The sequence below is a fragment of the Seriola dumerili genome, unplaced genomic scaffold, assembly GCF_002260705.1.
Source record: "Seriola dumerili isolate Sdu_G_001 unplaced genomic scaffold, Sdu_1.0 BDQW01001815.1, whole genome shotgun sequence".
Taxonomy (NCBI): domain Eukaryota; kingdom Metazoa; phylum Chordata; class Actinopteri; order Carangiformes; family Carangidae; genus Seriola; species Seriola dumerili.
The window spans coordinates 782,137-809,942 of record NW_019176070.1 but is presented as its reverse complement, the minus strand read 5'-3'; the positions used below and the strand labels follow the sequence as shown (position 1 = coordinate 809,942).

The window sequence follows — 27,806 nt, the reverse complement described above, 5'->3', positions numbered from 1 at the left end:
TGTACTAATGTCATTTTTAATGCAGTTACACGTGCATCCACAACAACTAATGAACCCTTTTCCCCACAAACAAGGCCCCCGTCTTTGATGCTGTCACTTAAAACACTGGAAAATATGATAATTTATAGGGTCACGGTAAATTCACTAACGATTCAGTGATTAAAAATGTTAAATGTGCTTTTTTTTTTTGTTGATGAGAAAACATTCCTTTTCAAATATGATAAGTTTCTTAGCACAGTAATTTCCTGACAAGAATGGAGGTAAATATAACCGTACAGCGTTTTCTCCCATATACACTGATCTGAGCTGACACTGTTCATATTATAACCTTTGTGTCATTTTCATTAGATGGAGACAAACACTACATTACTACAAGCCTTCTCCTCCTTTTGTTGCATAATACAAGTATTTAACAGTATTTTGATGCCGTATGGAAACTTCACCTCCATTGTAACAGTATAAGTGGTGATATAATACTACTACTAATATAAAAAAAAAATGTAACAACACGCTGTACAAGCAGCAAAAGAATAAATAAGCCATTGAGATAAAAATGCACGGCATGAATTAAATCAAGGTTACACAATTTAACAATTATGAGTAAAATAGGTTAAAAACAGAGAAGAAAAAGCCCCTCATTAAGCCTACATCATCTAAACAATACAAGTCAAGATATTCATCATGTGGATGAGTTTTAAGACCATCTCAGTCATTTTTTTTTATCTTTTCAAATAAAACAATAAAGCTGGTCTTTAAAGGCAACGTGCCTTTAGTCCTATGAAGACCAGAAAGTCTTTTTTTTATATCATATTTTAAGCAAAGGCACTAAATTGGAGCATTCAAACATCTCTTCCATTTAAACAAATGTATGCATTTATGCCTATAATATGCATATATTCACAGGTCCAGGTTTTTATTTCTCTCGCCCTTTTTCTCAACATAAGCTCTGGAAGTGAAATTTAAATAAGACAGTTGCTACACAACAGTACAGTATGACTTACATCAACTCCAAATTAACTTTCACTATTACTGAAACTATAATTTGCGTCTGCTGTAACTCATGTCTTGCTTTGCGGTTAACCCTGCATGTCTGAGCAGTCAGCTTCTTCCGTTAACAATTAATGCCAAAACTTTTCTTTTGAAATCGCAATCGTTTTCCCTTTCCACATCTTTTAACTGATTAACCCTTTCAATCCAACTAAATGAATGTGCTATACATTAGCCTACAAGAGCTAATGTAGAGTTTCATATCACCTTTTGAATAGTCTGATGTTTCTATCAAATTGGCATTCATTTTTATGGTATAGTGTATTACACATGAGACAACGTGCACTTATTTGCTACTAGACAAATAACAGACAACACAGTGATCAGCTACAATATAGCCGACATCAGAAACACTACATGACGGGTATAAATGTGCATTCTTACAAAGAAACAGATGCTACACTGACACTAACATTTAACAATTACAGCTAAAGAGAAATTGCAAGTAAGCTTAATGGGGGCTTTTATCCTGTATAAAATGCATGTCTGTAACATTGTTATTCATTTAAAACACTTATGTTGCCGTCCTATGCTCCTACTGCAAACCGTCCTAAAGCCTACAGGGCAACCCAGTAATGCCCCATAAACTCTCCTTTAGTCCACAAGTTTTTGTACTCTCTAATACTTGAGGTAAAAGCACTTCTAAGATGCCATCTAGCAACATACTGAGGAGAGGCTGGCAGAACCATTGCAGGAGATACACACTCAGGAGTTAAAAGGGGAGCTGGCTTCTTTATTGTTATGCAGACTAATTTGCAGGCTACACCTCTCAAATATTTCTCTCTCACTGATGTCAACTGTCCTCCGACCATGGAAATAGAAACAGATATGTGGAAATATGTCATTGAGGTATTCTGAAGCAGCTAGCCAACGTCAAGTTGCACACAAGCACTACAGAAAAGACTCTATACTGCGATATACTGCCCTCGTCCTAGGTGTTTGTAACATACTGGCGCATGAATAGTAGCAGACTTGATGCAGTGTGGAAGCACAAGCAGGCATGTCCATGAAGAGTAAGTAGGAGGGGTAGAGGAGAGGGGATGGAGAGGATAACAAAGAGCAGGAGAACAAGAGGAGTCGAGAGCTGGAAGGGTGGAAAGGAGATTAATTGGGGGAAGGAGCGTGAGGGTATTCTTTTTCTGACTGCATCACTCCTCAGGCTTGTCTGGAGGTTACAATGCATGACACTGCAGAGGTTGTTAGTGCTCATGCTGCAGCCGGGTGCGCTGGTTATTCACAGGCTTGAGTCAATGCAAAGTCATGCAAACAGTAGGCAGGCAGGTAGTTCATGCATCGAGTGCCTCAGCCTAGCCCAGCCACACCAGGCTTGGCCAGTTCATTGGTGTGCCAGTCATGCAGTGACATTGCTGTTGAAGGAGGAGAGAGAGAGAGAGAGATAATGGTCAGATGACAGGGCCTGTTCTCATCAGGGCCCTGATCTTAACAGATACACAGCAAATTAATGGGGTTAATTTCAATGCTTCTACAGGTCCATCATGTTAACGAGAGATTGTTCACGATGCTGCCTTAAAAACAACGACAAGGTAAAGAGAATGGAAGAAAAGACGGGTTAGAGAAGGGACGGGAACAGCTGCAACAAGCATACCTATTCAAGATTCCTACGTAAAGTGGCATGAGCAGTACTGTGCGGTGCTTATTGAAACACCTTAGCACACACCTTGAAACACCTTTTCTACTATGATAGCAATCAAGTCATTCTAAAATTATATGGAAAGTAAGTCCACTTCAGTGTGCTGCATTCAATAAATGCCTCCTTTTTGGTGACTTATTGGCATTGGGAGCAACCTACAAACTAAATGCAGTTTCAACCAGACAGCCACAGGATCTGTAACTCAGGAACTACTGCACCTCACGACTAGATTTTCCTTTAACACATTTCTTCCTATGTAAGGGGGGCCTGTAAGTCTGCAGTGTTGTAAGTAAAATATTAACCAAATACTGTGATAAATACATTTAAATTTAACATTATGGCACAAAAGGTGTTGTCACAGACAACCTGGTAAATGCTGGTAAAGCTAAAACCATGTGAACTAATACATTTCTTGCTTTGATCAACCGTGGCTCGTCAAGAAACATAAAGAAAACCAGTATACACTATAACGTAGCACACTGATCTTTGACACAATCTACCCAGCTGTGGATCACACCTTCTGGAACAACTTTACTTTTTCTTTTTCCCTTGGAAGAAAAAATACTTTTCACAATTATTGCTGCACTTACCAGCCAACAGTTGTTTTTTTTTTTTTTTTCAAACCATATAGTCCCATTAGAAATCACTCAGAACTTTTAGCAAGAAAATGGAACATTTACATGTGATGACTATACATCTTCCTATGCCTCAACACTCTATAACACAATGACAAAACAAAGGAGCAACTGTTTGAAAATATCATCATTTGAATCACAAGTGAAACATTGACACATGTAACAGAAAATTGCTGTTAACTTTCTTAAAGCTACATCAGAAGAGTTAAAACAGATGACCCGGGATAGAAAATCTGATCTGTCAACTCAAGTAAAAAAAAAAACAAACAAAAAAAAAAAACCATGAACCTCAAATGTTATCACAGGTAGAGATGTGCATAAATACTGCATGAACAGGCAGAGCGGATCCTCTACACAAAAATGACAGTAACTTGTCAAGAAGATGCAAGCCTTCTCAGCCTTGGGGTTCAGATTACCTGCCTGGCAAAAGTTTGCCACAGAGTACAGGTTGAGGAAGGTCAGTGGTTGAAAGGGAGGAAGAGAGGTGTTTTGGAGTGATTAGTTAGACCCTATTAAATATACTGGGGGTGAAATAGGTAGAAGCCTGGCATCACAGGAGTCTGGGAAAAATGTGCTTAGTCAGGAAAAAAGTGGTGCAAGATTTGGGCAGCCTTGCCTGGCATCTCTACCTCATGGATCTGATCAAGAAGAAAAAAAAGATAATCAATAGGCAGAATGCAGGAAAACAAGAACTTCCATTAGAAATGAATGGAAATAGTGCGCCTCAAAAAAGGCGCATCTACTTTATGTAAGTTCAGGGGATTTGTAAGGTAGTTTGTCGCAGTATTTTTCTGCCCTGTTGCCATCTACCTTGCGGTAGCTGGCTGGACGTGGCCTGGATAGGAGCGGCGTGTGCTGGTGGCTTGTCTCTGCCGGGCCAGGAAGGACTGACCAGAACCGGTGTTGGCGAGTCGGTCTTCAGCCGCCTTCTTCTGCAGAGACATACCCTGGGAAAAGATAAAGAGGAAGTCCCATTAATGGTCTCAATAGTCACTATCAGTATAGAAACAGTAAGTAGATGGAGATTAAATAGACCAGTATGAGCCAGAGCTTATGCATGAGCAGTAAACTGTTCCAACAAAGAGTAAGAGAGTCACCAGATAATTAGCTATAATCAGTGCACTAACCTTGATGCATGAGAAAGAGAATTTGCTCAAACACAATATTAGTGCCAATTTAACACCAGCTATTGATCAAATATGTGACAGTGCAAACAGTTCCTGTTAATGTTACAGAAAAGTCTCTGCTGCCCTCTAGTGGTTAAAATGCCTGATGACTTTTTATTTTGGGTCTACATGAAAAAGAGATATTTACTGTATAATAGAGACGTCTAAAGTATTAAAAATTCAACACACAAAAAATGTGTAATTCCATGTTACATTAAAACAAGATAAAATGTTCTGTATATCAATAGGTGAGCTGACAACGCAATCATTATCTGCACATTTACTTTAAAATATTGTCCGTTCTTCAGTGCTTATTATCATATCAGTGAATTTTGTGTATTAATTTCTTAGCCTTAAATATCAGCTGTACATGAGTGTGTGCCACAATTAAAAAGGGACGCTAGTCCAAACCACTGATACATGTGACTGGTGTTACAGTCTTAGACTGTATTAAGTCTTTCTTACCATATTGTACCAGGCTGACACAATCAGTTTCTCCTCGTAATCTCTCTGGCTCTTTGTCTTGTCCATCTCTTTCTGTTTGGAGAGAAATTAAAAGACAAAAAAATTCTAGAAATGCAAGAATGTTTTCAGCTACAGACGGATGTCCAATTACTTCCACTGTGTTTTTATACACATGAAAAACATTTTGTCCTCTCCAGAGTCTGTTCCCTTTCTGGTGTGATTATGTAGCAGAGTTAATAATTCCACTGTTACTATTCTATTTTTGTTAAAATTGTTTATAATGTATTATTATTCATTTCCCACAAAGACTGGTTTGTTGTGTGTAACATGAGCGCCCTCTGCTGGGCCCCTGCAATTATACCAGTCGGCTGTACACTCCTTATGCAATTTCTGGAGTTTATTACTACCTAGCTGGCTGTGAGAAACCTCATATGAATCTCTTGCTATCAGAATAAATGGCTAGTTGGCATCATAGACAGTGATGATTGTACCTGATTCATCACACAACGCAAGAGAGAGTAGACTGCTACAATGCAATACAATCTCTCAGATCATCTATGAGTTGACTTGTTGAGTCCGCTCAACAACTGACTGATTACCTCCAGTGAGTGCAGCATCCTCTCCTTCTCCTGCAGCTGGTTCTTCAAGGCCTGAACCTCTGGACCTGAACCCTGGTTCTGCTTGGGGTCCAGGGTCCGGATCACCTGAAGAGGAAACATTCAGTCACATCACAATCACAGTTTTCTTGTTTACCTACACTTAGAGCAAGTATCAGTGAGTACAGTACAGTGTGCTAAAGATATTTCTGTTGACCCTATAGCAATATAAAATAGACTGACACTCTTGGCTTTTTCCAGGTATTTCTTATATCTCTCCTCCATCTGTTTCATGTCGTCATCTTTCTTTTTCAGGGCCTCTTCCAGCTCCTCTACTCGTTGGGCTGAGAAGGAACAACATAAAAGATTTGGTTTAATCCTCCTTTCCTGTGCTTTTTCACACATTTCCTTCTGAATTGAATATTTCATATCTGCGCAGTGACATCACACATTAATTAATGTCAAATTTAAAAATGACAAGAATTAATTGCAGACGAAGAAGAAGGTCAACAGACTATAAGTGCACTTCACACTCCAAATCTGAAAGGGCTCCAAACTCACAGCTGGCGTTGTATTTAGGCTCCATTTCGTCGATGAAGGCATTTTTCTTCAACAACTCATTGTTCAACTCTCGTACTTTCTCCCTGATGGAAAGAACAAAGCACTAATGTCAAAAAGGTTTATATTAAATATTTCACGAATTAGCTCAGAATGAAATAATAAGGACACTTTAAATTCTCTTCAAATTCAGTTTTACTAATTAAAACAGCTCTGGGTCTGTAAAAAGATCACTTACATGTGCTCCTCATATTTCTTCTTCAGAATGGAAGACTAAAAAAAGACAAGATGAAAATTACGTTACAGATATCTTACATCTCCAAAAAAACAAAAAACAAAAAAAAAACAAAAACAGAAATATTATATATAATAAATAAACAGCCACTCTGTTGGATAAATGCAGGAACTGCAGCACACGTCAGGTCTTTAATTTTAAACCTGCGGCCACATTTGTGTGTGATGTTAGTCCCTGAAATTGTTCAGTTTAGCTTACTGACTACAAGTCAAAAATATGATATATATATATTTAAAACAATAATTATTATTACATTATGCAGTTTTAATAATGTGTAAATGATAATGATAAATTCTGTAGTAACATAGCATCCAACCTACAATTAATGGGATCAGGCACCTGGGATAATATGTGCAGCATCACTGTAACATAGCAAATACTTTTACATAGTTTATACAGGTTCAGCAGAGTGTCTGTCTGGTCTAGGGTTAAAAAGATTTGATAAAATTATGAACAATTCCCATGATATCCAACAGAGGGAAGTGTAGAGTCAATAATAGTTGGAAAATATTATCATAATGGTATTATACTGCATCAAAGATCAGAAGGAGGGAATCAACAGAGAAGTGACGTAGACACCAAACCATTACTGTGTGGGTGATAATACGATTTGATTTTCTAGGGTAGACAATCAAAATTAGATGAGTGATCTAATTGTTTTTATTCTTATGTTTTTTGATTCTGTGTCCATAGGCGGTACCACTCTCCATGTGGTATCTAAGGTGTTGTGCAGCAAGACCATGACAAAGTTCAAATCTGGAGAGTTGTGCAGAGAAGATTGCATGCTCAGACTGGCTCTCTAAACTAGAAGGCAACAGCATCAAGGAACAAGGAGAGGTGGGTTTCTACAAGGAGGAAGAATGTACATGTAGTGTCTGACTAAGGACTGAGTAAAGACACCTCTCTATTTCTAACAGGAAAGGATAGTGAGCCTGCAGAATGTCAACACTCAGCTAGAGAAAACGTGACCCTTACATGTGTACAACTCAGTGTAAGAAATGCATTAAAAGCAGTAAAATGCTCAATACAAGGTTAAAATCCAATGACTCTTGATAGAATTCTGGCCATCAAAGTTGAAATTTTATTTGCAAACAATAGTATCATGGAGTTCTTATTTTATTCTCTAAAAATATATATGACATATCTAAAACAATATTGGCTTTGCATTATGCACAGTTTTCATAAGGTGCTAATTCATTACATTCTGAGTTGTGACACATTTGTTTCAAGAAGTCAAAAAAACTCTAGGTCATGAAAGAGCAGAATGTAGAAGAGGGAACTTGTCGGGAATCACAAAGATATACTTACTATTGTCTGACAGTGGGAGCATCATTTGAAAAAAAAAAAAAGATGTTCAAGTATTTAACGAATGGCAAGAATCACAGCCCTGCCAAATGTGGATGGTTTTACATCCATACAGTGATCTGTCTTTCCCATTTTTGCATCCGACGCTGCTTCCTTAAATGACTAATACTGTAATTATAACTTTACATAAATAATTAGAATAACCGCCTCGCGGTTGTATGCCTCCGCCACCCAGACTAGTTTCAGGTTACATCCCTATTTATCCAGAGTCATATAAAATATTAACCATTTGTGTGAAATTTTGTCATAATTGCTGAGTGAAGTCTTGAGCAATGGCTAAAAAGTGTTTTCTGAGGTCACCGTGACCTTTGACCTTTGATCACCGGGCCTAATCAGTTTATCCTTGAGCCCAAGTGAAAGTTTGTGCCAAATTTGAAGGGATTCCCTTGAAGAGTTCTGGAGATATTGCGTTCAAAGAGCCAAAATCATGTTTTGTGAGGTCACTGTGACCTTGACCTTTGGCCACCAAAATCTAATCGGGGGACAGACGGGCGGATGAATGGATAGACGGACAGACAACCCAAAAACAGCTCTGGCTGTCACCGGCACGGAGGCATAAAAAGGTCTTCCTCCACAATTGCGATGATGCATTCATGAAAACAGTTTCTGCATCCTCTGTTTATTGTGTTCTTATTTCTATAAACTGAACTGCATCTATAAAATATTGAAAATACTGTGAACGTTCTGTTCATCTTGAGTGAAAGATAGTTTAAGCAAGACTGCTAATGCTGGCGATTGGAAACCCCCACAAAGGAAATTAAATGTTTTTGATTAAGGTTGATTATTTAGTAAAGACACACATGGATTGTGATAAACATGCATGCACACTCTCTCTCACACATAAAGCTTGTTGGGAGATGCTCCAAACCTCCTCTTCCTACATACCAGTAGTCCTCTACTAGAAACTGGTTTGAAGGGACACAAGGAACAGAGAAGAAGGAAATGGAAAAATTTCCCTTTTGTGTTTCAGGATGAGACATAAGTTAAATATCTTAATATTAACAAGAATAAATTTGCATTGCAGATTTTCAATTGATATGTGTGGATTTTATTCTTTAATGAAAATATGTTCAAATTGTATTATTATGATGGTCTGACGCCATCAGAGCTCTTAACCCAGTCAAATGTTTTAAAGACACAAGGCTTGTAGACATCCCAGGAAAACTAATCATTTTCTAAATACCACATGGAAATAAAGTAAAAGCACACACACAACAGAAATAAAACACCATAGATACAATGGGGGTTAGAAATGGTTAATATTAAGAGGAGTTAGTAAGTAGTAGTAATATCAAAAAGAAATCAAAAGTGACCTTTTCACTTTTGCAAGTTATTTTTTTTAGATAAAATATACAAACACCTTGAGCCCTCAGGAGGAGCAGTGTACTGCGGTCTTGTCGACGATCTTTATTCAACAGGTGTGGTATGATAGGAATTTCAGCGGGTATCACAGTAACACACGCACACATTTCATTACTTACATCATCTGCTTTGGAGCCCTGCTCCTGAAGATTCTTCTGTAGCTCCTCTACCTGACTCTGTTCCTCCATCAAACGCTGATTGATTAACCTTGATAAAGTCACGAAAGACCAGTCTTACAACATAGTTTTAACAGCAAGCTGTACAGTAGCAGATAAAAAAATCAGAGAGGCAGGCTTCTGGCTAAAAGGTCACTGACTGAAGGGCTAGTATAGACAAAGAAAATATTTGTGGGGGAATAAATGGAAGATCGATCCACATTCTAACACAGGGAAACACAATTTCCCCACAGTCAACAATACAGCTCTCAAACATGAACAAATCAAGATACTCTAGGTAGTAAACTATTCTCTTTGCTCTATTTTAGCTCAATTACATATTGAGAACAAATGTAGTAGTGTTTTTCCTTGGCAAATGCTATTAACAATTCAGCCTCCTTTCTTTTGCTGCTAATGCTGCTAATCTGCATGTCGTTACGCGCTTTTCTGACCTGTTCTCTGTCTCCAGTTCATTTTTTCTTCTGTTGGCATCCTCCAGTAGACTCTGCAACAGCGCAATCTTCTCATTGTCTGATCCCTCCTGGGCGAGCTTTAGCATCTTGTTCTCATGCTGAAGACGAATCAAGTGTTCTCTGTCAAAACAAACCGGAGAGTTAATTCCTTTCTGACAACACTGATAACTGATCACATTTCATTGAAACAAACAATATTGGTTGTTATGAAACTGTAATCAGCGACCCTACAGAATATTAACCTCAATATCTCTTTCTTCCTTCATATAATAATGGATAATGGACCTTCTGAGGTCTGTATTGTAATGTTCCACCCACAGACTGTATGGTTCCACCTGACTTATCCAAACATCTGAACCACATTTTCAGCACACTCTACTTGTGCATAACCGGAATGCCAGTGTACGCACATTGTGTATCCACCTATGTAGGCACGCATTACTTTTTTAAAAATGTGCCCTTAAAATAACAGTGAAATACTGCGACAAACTATGCGCCCAACCACACCTCAATTCAAGACAAACACATCCATGAGTGCTCAGATGGGTGCTTTGCACGGGGTGTAAGACAAGGCCCACAGTGCGTGTGTGTGTGTGTGTGTGTGTGTGCCAATATAAGAACATAAGAAGATAATATAAGATGGTGATTTATTCTAGTACTTGGCAAACTTAATTAATTCTACAAACACCTATTATGCAAATAGAATCATATAACAGCTCTGGTAACATTTGCAACAACAACACTACTGCAATACTGCTGTAATACTACGTCATACTGACTGATACTGCCACTGAGTAGTCACTGATGATGTTATAACTTGAACCATCTCCCTGATGATAAAACTATTGAAAAGTTTATTTCAGTTCTGTTATCCAGTTTGCATTCCTGCATCATCTAAAGTTCACGTGTTTCCTCTGCAGTCTGCAGCGTCTGTATCTTTACAACCACAATGTGAAATGCAGTGAGGGACTGCCAAAATCAAGAAGGTAATATTCAAAGTTGCAAGTGGTAAAATATGATCTGTGTGAAATGTGTTTAGAAGGCTGCTCAGTGTTCCCATGATCTTCTCTTCTGTACACTAATTTAGTTGAATTGCTGTTTGTGCACCCACATTCACTTGCCCTTTTATTTTTTTTCTCTTCTCATAAAATATGAAAAAAAAACAAACAAACAGCAATGCACACAGTACAAAGAGGAGTAAATAAGGAGGACTGAGTCTTTGTACTCAGGTAAACACTAAAATAGACAGCGCAGGAGGCATCTGATACTCAGGCAGCCTGGAAGTGAATCAGGCAATGAATTTTGGACACAAGGTTTATCTTAGTAATCTGTCTGTTTCTGATGTTTTATTCACTTTTCCAAATAGCGTGGCTTTTTCAGATAACCCGGCTTGCTTCAGCCCATCTACTCAACAGATTTGATCTTCCTGTTGACAGAACTGAGCACAGCCTGTTACTTGAGTCTTGTGTTTTTTTAGGGTGTGGCTGCTGACTCTTTTCCAACTGGAGAACTGGCTAAATGTTTCAAGACACACTCACAGCTGCTGGCTAGTAAAGGTTAGGCCAAGGAGGGCAAGTAAGAGTTGAGAGGACGTTCCAGTGCAGCTTATTGGGTAAAAATATCACATCAACACTGTTGGATTTCTTCTGGTGGAGTTCTGATTCCTACTCTACAGTAGACTTGAGAGAATAACTGTGTTTCCAGCTGTTTTCCTGGCTGTGTTCAGCTTAGACAAAAACTGACTGACAAAATCAACTCCAGATGCTGCTCATAAAAGCAACAGGTTGAATTAGGCACAGACTACTTTTCACACTCACTATTGGACACTGAACTGACAACCAACAGACATAAATGAACATGAATCACCAAAGTACCCAGTTAGCAAGTTTGTTTTTCAAACACTGTTCTTCTCTCTAGACATCTCCCACGAAACATTGCTGATGCAACATTTTACTTTGATCTTCGAACACTTGCAGGATATGACATCACTTCAGGATACAACAGCTTCTCATTACCTATGAAGGCTAATGAATAGCTTGGACTGGTTCTCATAAGCAGCTTTTGGACGATTAGGATTTCAATGTAAATCCACATTTTTCTAGGTTCACAAGTGCTGAGATAAAATCCAGGCAGTTTCTGACTACCAGCAGAAAACCCAGCCCTCTTGGACAGCAGCAGTCAGGCTGATGTAACTCACGCACAACTATTACATAACTCACTACAGAGACGGCTCTTTTTAGGACAAACTCTCATCTACCTTAAAATGGCAGAAAGAGAAGGAGAAAGCTACAGACCATCTGGCTACAGCACCACGGACATTACTGTACACACACACACACACACGATCAGCAACATCAAGAGAGGATCCCACTGTCGGCCCCTGTCATTATAAAGCACCTTTCGAATCTTATCCTTCATCTAGAATGATGGGTTTTCAAAATGCAATTTGCGACGCAGGGACAAAAATCTTTTGTCTTTTGCATCACAATATACAGTATTTCTAAAATACACAATACAGATGAATTTTCTTTTACATACTTTTTACATACTTTGCTGTGATATTTCTTCCTTTGTAAATCAGGATGTTTACATCCATTTACATAACTAACCTACTGAATATAAATAAATTAAATAACAACTGTACTCTGTCAACAAATCTATATCACCAGTTCTCTCTTTTTTTTTTTTTTAATCACTTAAGTAGGGTTCAAAAGTCATACCGAATCTCTGGGGTGGTGATCTCAGCAGCCAGTGAATCGGAGCCGTCGTTGCTGACCAATGGGAACAGACCTGGGCAAACAGATAGTGGTGTTATTACAGGGTAAACCATGATAAAACAGGCTATACTTGAGTGCTTGAGATTGATGGTTTTTTTTTAGCCACTACGACATTTCTTTACTTGATGTAAGTTGTCCCTCTTGAGCCTGAACACAATGCAGCTCCTCAATAGTCTCCTTCAGCGAGTCTCTCTCTGTCCGCATACGCTAGAAAGGAGACAGAGAGCAAAGAATGTGAATAAGAGATACATAAAGCAGGATCTAGAATGAAAGTTCTCAATGTACTAAATGCCAATAGAATTTGTCATATGTCAACCCCTTAGCTACCACTCTCATAACTTTATGCAAATGTGGCATTTGCATCTCTGATCTTACTTTACTTATTAAATCACAAAGTTAGGCACATTTTTCTGGTTTTAATATATCTGATTCCATCTATAAAATAGGTCAGAGAACATGTACTGTGGGATGTTTCTACGGAGAATGTACATTTATCATTTTACCAGCTTAATTAACTCATTCATTAATAAAGTGAATTGAACGCACATCTTTTTCTTTTTGCAGGGAGTCCACTTTTTCTTTGACGCGTTTATACTCAAACTCCATCTTGTCAGCCTTTTTAGATTCTTCTGAGAGTCTGTTCTGAAGTTCAACCACCTGTGCAGAGAGGCGACATTTCAAGTGAAGGCATTATCGATCATGTGAGTGAGTATCATAACAGAGTATCGAAGCAAGTTCAGTTACATAGTCCAGCCAGGGGTGATGTAAATAATGATTTTTACATGTGAAAGTCAACATGGCTGTCGGTTGGGTACCTGTCTCTTGTACGTCTCCAGCTGGCCCTTGGCAGCATTTGCCTTTCGTAGATCTTCTTCCAAACTGACGTTGGTCTGCATTAACATTGTGTTCTTCTCCTCCATCAGCTTATTCTGAAAAATAGCGACAGAAATATAAGCTTCGTTTGCACTGTCCATCTTGTGTCTTACATGTTGTGATGAATCAAAACTAAATGCTTCTTACAAACCAATGGATGTGTTGTAACGTGAGAAGAATTTAGTAAAACTCCTCACAATAAAAATATATATTCAATTTTGTCTGTTGTCTGTGTGAGACTGTGTACCTGTCTTCTGAGAAGTCCCATGTCCTCCAGTTTCTTCTTGTAGTGTTCCACTGTGCCCTCCAGCTTTGACACTTTGTCTGATGAGTGCCTACGAGGGAAAAAACAACAGATGGTTTCATTTTGTGATGTTATATTTGCAATGGGGAGGAAGCAGAGAGCTTTTCTAAAACTCTGTTTATATAGTGACACACCTGTGACAAAGGAAATCTGAAATAACAGGATAGTGGTTCAACAATGCATTATTTGTCTTTTGTCATCTTCTATTTTTTTGACTCATTTTCACATCCATTAGGTCTTTGGTGCAAGACTTTTTTTAACAATAGTGCCATGTTCATGTTTTTAATCAAGGTGATTCTCTGGGGGTTTTGTGAACAATGATTAGAATCTCTTCTCTTGTTTAGTGTTTACTTTAGTGTGCTTTACTCAGGTAATCACACTATGTTGAGGACTTAGATTTTACATCCCAACTTACCTAAGGACATCCATCTCATCCTTGAGAGACTGGGCTTCATCAGCCAGTGACACAAGCTCTTCATTCTGTGACTTTACATCTAAAAGTTCTTTTTCAAGCTCCTCACAACGGATCCGGTAGTCATCTTTTGCTGCCTCCAACCTAAAATGAAGTAGCGACAATAATCATCTTTCAAATCTGAACATATGAGTCATCAGCATCAGTAAAATCAGCTCTCACTTTTTCTGTCACAAAATGTCTTTCCATCTAGCATCTCCACACCTGAAAGTTTCTTCCTGTAGCTGCTCCAGTTGTGTCTGCAGCTGGAGATGTCTGCGTCCAGCTGGGCTGTTTATATCCTCTATGGAGTCAGACTGGTTGAGTCTCTCCATCAGGACCTGGTTTTCTGCTAGCAAACTGCTCTTCTCCTCTTGCAGGGCTGCCACCTGAGGGAGGAAGGGTAGCGAAGAGGAAGGCAAAGAATGGAAATACACAAGAGTAGAAAGGGCAGGAGGATATGGTTCAGTAGTGAGACAAACAGAATCAGATGAATAAGGAGAAGACAGGGATTTGGATAATAAGAAAGGTGCAACATAGAGGAAAAGGCAAAAACAAAAAGGGGTGGCATGGAGGATAGGATGATAGGAGCATGAGAGGTGAAGATGGAAATGATGTTAAAAAGAGAGAGAGAGAAGAGAGGCAGAGAAGGGAAACAAGTTAGGGAGGGAAATGCACTGAAACTTTCAATTTATATCTCTCAAGCTACTCAAATCTATATGTAACAGTTTCTTTACAGCATTCAGTCCACCAGGTTATTCACAATCACTGCAGCATCAACTCCAGTTACAAAGCAAGGACACAACAAACACACAAACCAAGAAGCTCCAACATTAAAGAGGGCTACATATGGTTTGATGTTGTCTTCTCAATGTGATAGACAGGGAATCAAACTCTCCACACAAAGCAAAGCAGAAGCTGGTTGTTTTCACTACCACATACCACCATGTCTAATCCCTGATTGTTGTTGGATTTGCCAATAACCATTTTCCAAAATATTGGGACTTTAAAATAAATGCCCTTTTTATGTGCCTAGACTAGTGTAAGTGATATCCACAAATTACATAGCAACTGTAAGTGAGTAAGAGAGGGATCTTATTTAATGCCTTCTGCCTCATGGAGCACCAGTCTGGCAGTACTTTGGGTTTAATTTTAGTCCTACACCACTGTATAGACTTGTGTTAAGTTCAATGTTCAAGAGAAATTTTGATTATTGTGCAGCTTGTGTATTATTTTTGGTAGAATCTAGACTTAGAAAATGAACTTTGCTTCTTAAACCTGTAGACTCCATTGCGTAGGATTTTCAAATATATTCACAAGCCAGCACAACATGATTAACTACGTCTGCCTTTTTATTTTGTTTAACACTCCTGTGTGTAAAATGTATGCCACTTAAATGGCAGTAACACTGTTATGTGGAAGCAATCTCAGAGAACTTGCACCAATGTGAAAATTCTCTCACTGCAACAAGCTTATATCACATCAAAGATGTGATCAGGACAGCTCAAAAAGCAGGAAATAAGGCAGGGCTCAAATATTCACTCTCAAAACCAGAAAAGGTTTCCTAAAAACATCCATCATTCCTATATAGGTATTGAGTTACAGTATGTGCAGTGGTGCTGCTGATTGCTTAGTGATCATATTTTTTAAATAAAAAAGGTTCTTGATGTGTACTTCCACAAGAGAAAAAAAGCCAAAATTATACCATAACATGTAAATAATATACAGTGTGTAAATATTTGACATATATTCAACAGTTCTGCCATTTAATGACTCCTTCCTCTTGGTCCGAAATCAAGCTTTTCCTCTTGCTGCCTATTATAGCTGTGGGAAAGCATGAAACACAACAAGGTGAAAAGGGTCGGAGGTTATTATTGAAGGGGTGACACACCCACACAAAACTGCAGTTGTGGCTGGTGTGCCCCAAGAGGACCACGTGTACACGTGTGCACAAACACTTGTGCACAAACGTGTACACACACATGCACACATTGTTAGGAGAAGGGGGATCTGGATTCCAAAAGGGATGCTGGTGCAAGCAGACTGAAAAAAAATCAAGGACTATTAGACACACCACACGCCATGAATGGAGGGAAGAGACAGAAAGAAAAGAAAGTTTGGATTTACCCTCTCTTCTAGCTCATTAAACTCTAACCTCAGTCTATCACGCTCCTCTTGGACATGGAGGGCCTTTAAAGCAAGGCACACAGTATTGAAATAGTCAGGAAATAAGAGGAAACTGAATTAATACAACAGGAGATCAGGCAACCCTTTAAAGTACAGCTCCATCTTCCTGCTGTTTCTGTGTCATTGGCAGAAAAATAAAAAATTCTAAATAATGATATCAAATATAATCATCTTCTATGAAGATGGATGGATCTTCCTTCTATTTGCCACAACTGATAATTGTTAAGGTAACAAAATAAAAAAAATCTTAAAAGTAAATGGTGTATCCACAGTACATAAATCAGCTAATCAGCTGTTTTGATACCATTTAATTAAGGTGCAATTATGCAGAAAAGGGAGCTGCTTTTAAAGTGTAACCAAAAACAGTACGACAAAATCAGTCAGATAGTAAAAGATATGAACATCACAGAAAGAAAGTAAAAATATAACGGAATTGGGTGGATGTGAATACTATGTATTTATACAAGTGGTTTTTTTTGCTATGAATATATTCAACTTAATAAACTATTAACTACATTGCTGCAAACTACAAGAAAAATGCTCATTTATCTACACTATGTCTCACCTTGATCTTTTTAGATAAAGATTAACAGTCTCAAATTTCACTGTCTTGAGAAAATGATCATGTTCAAGATTAATGACTGATATTCAACAGTTGAAATTATACCTCTGACTACAGCGGCAGACCATATACATAATGGAATTCTTCTAACAAGACTGATATTTGATTAATATTTTGATGACTATGATGGAATTACCAAGACGTTCGTTTCAGTGTGTCATAATAACCATTTATCTTAATGTCTCGTTATTCACACACACTCACCCTTTAATAGTGTGCAAATGTAAAACTAACTTGTCAGACTCACTAGTCAGGGCAAGTCTTTCAGATTAGGTTATTCAGACATGTGACTAACAGCACACACAGCTATGTTGTACAAAATCAGCATTCAAAGGGCTTACGACATGGGGAGTTGCCACAGCAATAAACCAACCTGCATGTCAAGCTCACGACACCTCTGGGCGATCTCTTCCTTGGTAGCCAAAGCGTCGTTCAGCTCCTCAACTGTCTTTTTCAGCTGACAGAAAGAAAATCAAAGTCAAAACCCCGCAGATTTCATTTCCATTTGGATGAGACTACAGAAACACTCACTTACATCTCACAGACATGCTTGATCTGGGGATATACAAATACAAGAAATAGTCTGAGGTGTTTTTGAAGCAGTATGTACACAGTAACGTTGACGTAGTAGTATCATGGTTCTGTTGAAGCAAGCTTTTCCACAGATCCAGCTGTTTTACAGCTCTGTGGCCAAAAAGGAAGAGGGTAAGACGTGGGTTGAGGGTCCTGTTTTATTGTGAATGCTCTGAAAGTAAACACACTTGTGTTGAGGTTTCAGTGGAAAAGGTGCTGGAGGGTGTCTATGTGTGATTTCAAAGATTTTAATATTGTACATTAAAAGTCAATTCTATTTAATTCAGGGCAGTTACATTTAAAATTAAATATTTTTGAATCCTAGACAGAATGAAGAAAATGTAAAACCGTTTTCACTACTTGAAATTACAAATGAAGGTGTTGTCTTTCTAAAATATGAGATCCTATTGACGGCACCTGCATTAAGAGCCAGCCCAGTGAGCTTCAATAAAGTCTCCATACCTGTCTGTCTAGATCCACATACGAGTCATTTCCTCCCGTCACCGGAGTCTCTTTACTCATCAGCTACAGAAACACACAAAAATAGGTTAAAGGTTGGAAGAAGATGACTGCCTTCCTGCAGTCCCACAGGATTAACATCTGATCCTGCAGACGTGACATCCCAATCCCACCTGCAAGCTTGTTTTATGTTAAAAAATCTGTCTGACCAATCCCACTTTATTCTCATTAATCAACTATCATCTGCAAATACTACTTCATATCGGTCTAGATAGCATGATCGTCTACCTCTTGGATAGCTGTCATGACAACATGCTGCACTGACTCCTCCATCATCATTATGGTCTGGATGTATTCTGGAAAACACAGAAAAAGAAACATTTACGAGGTAAATTCAAGCTTCTGCGTCAGCTGTTAACGTAATGTGATGTAAAAGAACATTGTTTTCCAATATAAACTTCCATATCACAGACAGCGAAAACGCACACAGAATATGGAATATGCACCTTGTTTCTGTTCACAGTTGACAGCGCAGCCCAGTAAAAGTTGTAGCATCCTCCCAAGTTCTGCTGCGTCGGAGTGTTCTCCAATGAGGTTAACGTCTGGTAGTGTGAAGTCATTAATGTGCTGCCCTAAAACCTAGACAGGAGTAACAGATGTTATCTATATATATAAATATATATTTCAAATAATCTAAATCTTTCATGATATGAAAATTAGATTATGAGGCCTGTAAGGATTAAGTGTGCAGTAGGCAGTCTGAACTTCTCCTGCCCAGCAACATAGCGCTTTACGTCTGAATGCTTGGTACTGATCAAACCTCTTATTTCGAAACAAATACAGTTAATTGCTCTTACCTCCTGGTTATAATCTAGGATGCCTTTCAGAATTTTCTTTAGATTGCTGACCTGAAAGAAGAGAGTACTCATGTAGACATTTACCCACAATATTAAAAATATCAATGATAGTGATTCAAATTGAGACTGACAAAAAATGTTACAATACCGATTGCTAATTTATGCTGAACCAATATCAAATGATGCTATATTTTTTAAAGGTGACAATGAAGCAGTGAGATCACCTAAGTTATTAGGAACATGCAATACCAACATACCTTTATGATTAATATTTCTAGACAAAGATATTGTTCATTCACACTTGCTACATCATTCAGCTAATTGGAAAAAAAAAATTACATAAACCAAGCATCCTAATCCATCCAAATCATGTCTGATTCTTACCTTTAACCTCCAGTTGTCTCCAACCTCTGGCTTGATTCTACTAATCCAAGCGTCATTGAAATACACTATATCTCTAAAAAAAAAAAAATTCAGACAAAGAAAAGGACAGGGATTGAGAGCATGAAGTTCTTCTTAAGTGTGATTTTGTGAATAAACAAAGCACAGACAAAGTGGCAAGTTTATAACAAGATATGGCATTTTATGAAGCTGCAGGTTTAGGAGGTTGTATGAGAAAAGGGCCGGGCCTGCAGGGATGGAGTGCCAGTCTTACTGAATGTTTTTAGTACATTAGCTGTCAAACATTTCAGAATATGCCATAAACAATGTAAAATAACATAAAAAGAATTTGTTTTATAAAAATGCAACTGATAACAAATATTGTAAGGATGAAAACTTTACATTTTCTGTAGAGCTTGGGCCATGACGACACCACTCGTCAAGTCTTCTACTGTCTTGCATGGAGCCTCCACTCCGAATGTCTGGATCTAAACAACAAACAGACACAAACTTTGAGTGCTGGGTGAAGGATAAAACTATGTAGTTTATTATGTTGACCCACAATATAACCTGCTCAAGATATTCAACAAGCATTTTACATGAAAAGCTATGACATCCTGTTTTCAGGAACACCTCGAAGCTGCCCACTATAACCACAGTCTTACCTGCCGGCCAATTAGCAGCTCCATTAGAGGAGGTGGGAGTTACATGCCTCAAGGGTACCTGAGTGATTCAAATATATTACTGTGTGCACCAAAGCGGAGCTGACTTACTGTTGCTGCAAATTCCCTCTCAACTTTGTTTATCATCGTTGCTCAGTTTCTCTTATGTCACCTCTGTCGTTAATTTCAAAGATTTTTTTTTCCGATTGAACTACCTCAATTGATATGTCTTTGTTCTCTCTCTACCCTTCATGTTCTTCTCTGCTTCTTTCCCTCTGGGCTGAAAGTCTGTTACCCAGACAGAAGTGAATATTCTTCAGTCTATATACCAACAGCCAACATGCCAAAAGAAGAGGGGAAACTGAGAGAAGGAATGTTGAAGTTCTGACAGGAAGAAAATGACGAGGTTGAAATTCTGCCTGCACCTTCTTCATCTTTCTGTCTGTCTCACTTTTCATTACGTGGCTCAAATACAACATGCAGCTCTCAAGCCCTTAGTCAGGGTAACTGGGTTGAAGTGAACTGACCAGAGCACTTTAAATCAGACTCAAGCTTGAGGTAAGTTTATTGTCACATATGTTCAACTTATCATTTCCAATATAAAACCAATTCAAAGGTCTTATGACTGGAAAGATTTTACTATGAGAAGCAGCTTAAAGTGTTAGATTAGCAAGAAAATGCCATTTCACTTGTTGCCATCTAAACCCATGGCTATGGCTGTAGAACTGTTTACACAATTTTCTTAAAATAAACATGATGCAATAACAACACCATCTCCAATTACTGACTTGCACTAATGCGAGTGTCTATTTTAAATGACTTTAAACTATAAAAGGTGAAGTGAATTCACTGTACTTCATTTGTTTAATTTTTCGTTCTCTAGGTCTGAGATATTGAGCAGAATTCAATTGCAATTGCAATCATTTATTAGCAAAGACAGAGTGGGATACCAGTAAACATAACAAGAAGACCTTTGACACTCAACCAGAAAGGACAAACTTCCCATGGCACAAAGGCAACATGGCACTAACAACATCAACATTCCTAGACAAACTGAGATAATCTAAATAGAAAAGCTTTTAGACTGCTGTTTTACTTAAGATTCACAGTCGAACACTAGGTGCATCACCTCTTCTTAAATGTAAGCTTCAAGACATTTTGGCTCTTGTCTTTTTACGTGGAGCAATGCCCACCAAATAACGTTTAAGGGGCCAATTAGGGTCAGTCCCTTAGGGGTACCCTGTGTCAGCGAGGCAGCTAGTAGCTAAAGCCAGCCACTGGCCCAGAGCCAACACACAACAGAACCAAAACAATACCCCCATTACATAACATCAATTACCAGTGAGAGACTGAGAAAAACGTAACCACTTCAATTACCAACACAGTATTCACTCCATAATTTAACCCATTCTGCTACAAAAGCACCCCCAGATTTATACTACAGTTTAAGCAAGATTACACCCTTTGCTATAATGATACGTTATCCTCTAAACTTCCATACAATACTGGTTAGATGGCATTGTATTTTAATATGTATCTGTGTAGATAGAGTGGGAATTAAACCACTGGTGTCAAAAATGTAGTGTCAAATTGTTGTTTCATACAGGTGAAAAATCACTGAATTCTAAACATGTAAACAGAAATCTGGAGCACAGAATTGTAGATTATTGAAACAAGACAAACATTGTGGTAGAAATGGTTGCATGCAGATCTTTTGCTCTAAACTTGTTGATGTCTCTCCACCATGGCAGCATTTGGTCTGCATCATTTCCTTTTGACACACACAAACACACAAACACAAACACAAACACAAACACACACACACACACACACACACACACACACACACACACACACACACACACACACACACATCCAACAAAAGCATTAACAGAAACCTGACAGCCACTCAACAGCTGTCAGCTGGAGATTGTTATAAAGCATTTTTGAAAATGAAACGAATAAGTGGCCCTTGACATATAATATGCTTGATGTCAGGTTGGAAGCTTGATCAACACGTGGCCAGTGCTGATGAGTGAACGTGTTTGATCAGCTAACCTTCAATCTACTAAAGGTCCAACACATCCAAGCTTACTGTATCTGTTGCATTTTGTGGGTGAGTATTCAGTTTTTCCAGGGCTCTAGCTTTATTTACATCCTAAACTATTGTTCCCAAGCAGCAATGCGTTCTAATGGCCACGTGAGCTCCACATGCTTGACTGCGTGTTACATCAACAAAACTGCAGCATACATACCACTGGATACAAAGCCTTTAAAAAAGGACATGTGCCCATGTGATGTCTCTTGAAAAGCCACAGTGGAGCACTGCAGGTGAGTGGCTTTATGGCGTTTAGGATATTGTAGGGTACCAGCTGTCAGTGAATGAGTACAACAATTAATAGAAGCTATCCGGACTTTGTTAATTTCACTTGTAACATCAGAACTCTTCAGACAGCTCTGGCCTAAGCCATGCGTCCCCTGCGTCAACAGGATCACCTCCCAATCAGCTTATTATGATGATATTAATCACCTTGAAGCACTGACCACAGAATAAAAGGAGGTCAACAACCACTACTACATATATTGGAATAATATTTTCTGTATTGCCTTCATTATTACACATGACTGCTTTAATATTTACCCTGCTGCAGTGCTCATAGCTACTAGGCTTACATTTTTCAACAGCAACATCCATCTGAACCATTAACTGTCACTTTTGACGCTTGGGATGCTATAATACTGCAAACTCTGTCTACATTTCCCAAACGGTATTTGCACAATCACTACTTCAGAATTTGAGACTTTCTTATACTCCAGCCTTGGTAATATGGACTGTTATTGCTTTTAATTTATTGTTTCATTTAAATTTTGAAATGGAGGCATATTTAACTTTTTAATGTGTCAATATGTGTGTGAGTTGCAACGTAATAACTGAAAACCAATTAATGTGGAAGAAAAGCATCATGTGACCTGAGGCATTCTGAGGCTCTAGTTTAGTTTAAGATTTGCTCATGTTTCACGGTGGTTCTAGATTACAATCAGCATGCTTTGATCATATCATCCGTAGCAATCTGCTTAAAGGGCTTATAAAAGAGCGCTTCACCAAAAGTTGCCTTTCCCATGATAAATTACATTTCTAATCTATTAGAAATGAATATGTGTTCAGTTCTGAAAAGCCACAAAACTCATGCAATAAAAAAAAAAAAAAACAACAATCATGCTTGCTTAAACTCGCCAATAGGCAACAGCTGAAGTATGGACACACACAAGTCTCACAGATAGGGCAGACTGAGGTCAAAAAAGGAAATCCACACCTACGGATTTGTGGAAACAGTTTAGAAAGGAGAGAGTAGTGCTGTGGAAAAAAAATATACTGTATGTCACATGACTCAGAAAAAAATGGGCTGCAGAAGCCACCGCTTAGATTCAGAAGGGAAGTGATTGTCACAGGTACCCAAATGTCCACACCAGAAAGAATGTATCGGCCAGCTAAGGCTATAGCTCAGCTCAACAGAAATGAAGAATTTTCTCATACAAACAAACTATTATATGCACCAAGAGTAAAAAGGAAAAACTCATCATTATTTCCCAGTGACTGTAGCGTCATGAGATAAAACTGTATCACTTGCATCCCATTATTCCCCTTTATCTTATTAGACTCACTGGTTTGTACCATAGACTGTAGGGTTTGTTCAACATGCAAGATCCACCAGATGAAAAGAATAGAGCTGATATAGCAACTATACATTTAGTTGTCAGTTTATTACATACACCAAGCTAAAACTAATGCAGTCTAATACATACAGTTCTACCTTCAGGAGAGTTATGTTCAGTTTTTTTTTTATTGTTTTAGAGAGGTGTAGATTCACCTGTATGATCATTTTAGAGGCTGCAGTTTGTGGTGATGTTGAACTGCACTGCAGTAAACAGAGATGTTTCTGTTATTTATCCTACCCTCATTGATATAAATGAGATGGACAAAATAAAAGAAATACCTGTCAGTACAACACAGTGATTTTTGGCTGACAGGCAGATTTAATGGTTAAATCTAAAAAGATAAGTTGCCTTGACTGCAACCCCCAAAAAATCCTATCTCCCTTTATTTATTTATTCATCTTTATTGAGAACAGTAAGATAATGAAGACAGGGTTCAAAAGTAACTGCTTACATTTTTTCCGGAAGTAACACATTATATTCTGTATGTGGATGTGGTAACACTATTTAAGCAGCTATTATTTCGGCATTCTGACACACAACCTATAATAATCAAACACATCCAGTTTCTTGTTTCTCAGCATCATTTAAATCAAGACTATGTGGCCATTCTCTTGCACTGACCTGAAGCAGAAACAGTTGCTTGGTTATTTCCATGGCTATTTTGTAAAAGGTACAGCCTAATGCCTTATAGTAATAATCAGTCACACTGCGACTTCACAGTTAACAGGTATGTGAGAAATGTTTGCCAGCCACAACAAATACTAGGACACGAAGAAAGGCCATTGTGGGTTGTCATACATAAACCAAGCTATGACAACGAGAGGAGGAGGTGACAGTGATGCACTGACAGATACAGGAGGGAGATTAGCTGTGACTGCACATCCACTATATTTTTTAAGTTGCATAATACACTTTGTACCGAAACCACCTTTTTGAATGTATCTTTTCCTTCAAAGCTTTCACTTCCAACAAAGAGTAACTATGGAAAAACTTGATTTTATTGTATTCAAGCTGTAAATGAAGCACATGTGTTTATTTCTGCTCATGTTCAGCACACTAGTTCTGAAGGGCCTACGTCTCTGTTTCACAAGAGGGAATCACCAAATTGATTGCAAGCATAGTTAAATGACATGTAAGGAAGCACATGACTGTGCAGAAGCATGGTAGTTTGCCTGTACTATGGCACTCCACTATAACCAACAGCACATGCATGTTTGCACTATACACTTCTTACATTACGCCAGTAGTGTATAGTTTAAACATGTATGCACAGTTTCCATCACATGTCATCTCAGTCACAATTCTGTTGAAGAGGAATGACATGAACTGTGAATGTCTAGCTGCTTGGCTGTCATATGCACATCAGCAACGAATTCTCTTCTCTAATAAACCATCTCTGCTTTAGATTGAATTTTGCATCAAAGACAGTCATAACGAAAACATTAGCACATTACTGATACCTAGGTACTATGCCAACCATCTATTTGATCAATATCGCCACAGCTCTTAACACAAAGCTGCATTTCAGCAATGTAAACATGTACCAAAAGGTAGCACGTGATCCTACAGTCTAATGCCTTTTTTCCACTTGATACTTAAAATCGTTTTCAAGCTTTGACCAGTAATATTTAGTGTAACATTGTAAATCCACGCCCGGTAAGCTACCTTGCATTTGGCAGTTTTAGTCACAAGAAGGATTGGGGAAGGGAAAGCGGACATAATGATGCACTGGACAACAATGACAGGAATTCAGACTCAAAGCAGACAGCGCTGTAACGTTATACTGTATGCTCAATCCAACAACAAGGCCAACGTCTCTGCCGTTTGATCCCCGTTACAACATACGACAGAGCATTAAGAAAGTTGAGCTAGCTAAATACCCGGTTGCACAGAGCTAGCTAGAACCAAAATTGTGCTATTCTGTATTCTGGTATGTGGTTTGCTGGTGGCTAGCAAGCAACACATCAGCAGCTAAAGCAGCAAACAGCTGGCCTGCATACGTAACCAGCGTGAGCCCGTGTCATTTTCCTCTAGTCTGCTTCGTTAGCTCATCGAGCTAGTATTAGCCCTGTGTGCTAGCTAGCATCGCCGGCGCCGAATAGCTGTCTGTCAGTGAAAAAAAGCCCCCAAACTTCGTATTTCATCACCTACCCATGTCAAGAGGCTTTCACAGAGTTCCATTCGATCCAATGACTCCGATGTACTCATTGTTACCTAATGTAGACTGACTTTGAGTGGCGAACTGAGCCTGAAGTTGATAGTCGGCTTCATACACTCCCGAGGTCTCTGGCTATCCGTTGGCCAATAGTCTGGTTCGCTGCTCCGCTACTTCGGCGTCTGCCAGAGGAGGGCTGGGTGGGCGGAGTCTGCAGCGTATTTAAAGGAAAACTCCCACTATTACAGACAAAAAGATCAATCGGGAGAAAATTTGCTCTAGGATACGAGGGACATGGAGAACATTTAAGTGAGACACACATTAAGCTTCTCATTTAAATGGCACTTTCAAGGGCAAGGAGGGGAAAGAAAACACTCCTTGGGACAAATTAAGATACGAGGGGGACCTGGAGCCAAAATGACCTGTTAGCCCCTACCATTTCAGTTTTATTGTGCTTAATTGGTGCATATTACCAGACAAATCTCCAATTTGTATTCTATCATATAACCACAAAGTAAATGCCACACAGATTAACCTGGGACCTGGCCCCAGACCCTCGGTGGAAGTAACAGTTGCCCTGTTTGCCCTTTAGGCAAGTCCAGCCTCAACGGGTGGGAACAAATAGTATATGTTCTAACAAAATTAATTTTCAGGGCTCTAAAATGTATCCAACTACAATTATGGGGAAACATTATTTTGTTTGAAATGGTCACATCTGGTGGACATGTACATCTGGTGACAAAGGTCATGCATAGACACTACTCTAAAAAAACTAATAATAATAAACACTGGTATGTTCATTTGCCATTTATAAGAGGCAATTTTGCTCCCAAGCTATGACAAACAAAATAGCACTTCATTCATTCTAGGAGTGCTCAGCTTAGATGATGGTCATGCCCACAACATGTAGAAGTAATTGAAAAAGTTAGTACATGAATTCAATAACACACCCAATGACTTGCAGACAAAACTGAAGCAGTCCATAATATGAGTAGCTGCCTCATATACCCCATTTCATTGAACAGTGTCAAGTTTGGGAAAGTGCACAGCTGACTCACTTCCTTCAGAAAGACAGAGGGGTTGTGCTCAGACAAGTCTGCATCATGCTTACACAGATTTGTCTAGAACATCACAGGAGCAGACCACACACCAATAAATGTTGAATGTCTCGACAGAGATCTTGACTGATGAGTCGTTATTGAATCCATCAAAGAATATCACAGGATTGTTTCATAGCTTCAGTCACTTAAGGGCATTTTTTGGTTGACAACTCTCAATCCTGAGAAAGCATTGACTCTTCCAGCAGCTACAGTATTTTCCCACCAGGCGAAGACTCTCATCTAACCGGTTCTCAGCTGTAGAACAGCAGAAGCATTCACAACACATGCTGCTCTCATTGCCCTTTGTTTACCTACCCAAAACCAAAAGGGTGGAGGTTGCTCAGACACCCTGGAGACAAAGTGGAGGTGACTGCAAAAAGGTATGACATGGCTTGACATGTGCCACACCTCACCATAACATTCCAAGCGCGAACTGATGTTCCTTTCTAGTAATCTACAGCTGTCAAACAAACTGAATGGGTTTTACAGTCGTTATCCAGCACATGAACCTCAAGCTCTATTCATGAACACGAAGGCCAATGCTGGCTCAGAAAATAGAGCCCCAAGAAAGCAAATGGCCTGGATACAGTTTCAGCTACCACTCTGAAACAGCCATTTTAGGCTTTAGGGTCAAGACCCCTCATGGACATAGTAACTCTAGGATGCCGAGAAAGGTTTTACAGGAACACGGGTGTAAAAATAATTTCTAAAATTAAATAACTACTCATTATTGGCCTGTCTTCTGATTGTCAAATAAACCAGAAAACTCTCCACACAAGCTATGGCAGTTGGTTCATTAACAGGGTCACAATTCAAAAAGCTTGAGAATGACAACTGCATCTTTACTGTGCACCAGTATTAATTACTAATGGAGCTCTTCAAGTGATCACTTCGACAGTCTGAGAGTCTACTCATTCATT

The 27,806-nt window shown here is 38.7% G+C and overlaps 1 protein-coding gene across 3 annotated transcripts; it reads right to left on the bottom strand.

Annotated features, from left to right (window-relative positions):
• hook3 (hook microtubule tethering protein 3) lies at nucleotides 1-27,806 on the bottom strand. Of its 3 annotated transcripts, none has more exons than XM_022768699.1 (24): nucleotides 25,783-27,806; nucleotides 19,655-19,740; nucleotides 19,256-19,328; nucleotides 18,872-18,922; nucleotides 18,521-18,653; nucleotides 18,303-18,370; nucleotides 18,018-18,080; nucleotides 17,356-17,439; nucleotides 14,399-14,562; nucleotides 14,138-14,278; nucleotides 13,666-13,753; nucleotides 13,361-13,474; nucleotides 13,092-13,202; nucleotides 12,668-12,752; nucleotides 12,489-12,558; nucleotides 9,748-9,888; nucleotides 9,260-9,347; nucleotides 6,357-6,391; nucleotides 6,122-6,204; nucleotides 5,804-5,904; nucleotides 5,564-5,668; nucleotides 4,965-5,036; nucleotides 4,144-4,280; nucleotides 1-3,971 (listed from the first exon to the last, which is right to left on the bottom strand). In XM_022768699.1, the coding sequence occupies exons 1-24, from the start codon at nucleotides 25,837-25,839 to the stop codon at nucleotides 3,959-3,961; spliced, it is 2,163 nt and encodes a 720-aa protein (XP_022624420.1). In that variant the 5' UTR covers nucleotides 25,840-27,806; the 3' UTR covers nucleotides 1-3,958. The 3 variants fall into 3 exon arrangements, with proteins under 3 accessions (XP_022624420.1, XP_022624419.1, XP_022624422.1); XM_022768698.1 differs by having other exon boundaries at nucleotides 1-2,414; XM_022768701.1 differs by lacking the exon at nucleotides 1-3,971 and having other exon boundaries at nucleotides 4,140-4,280.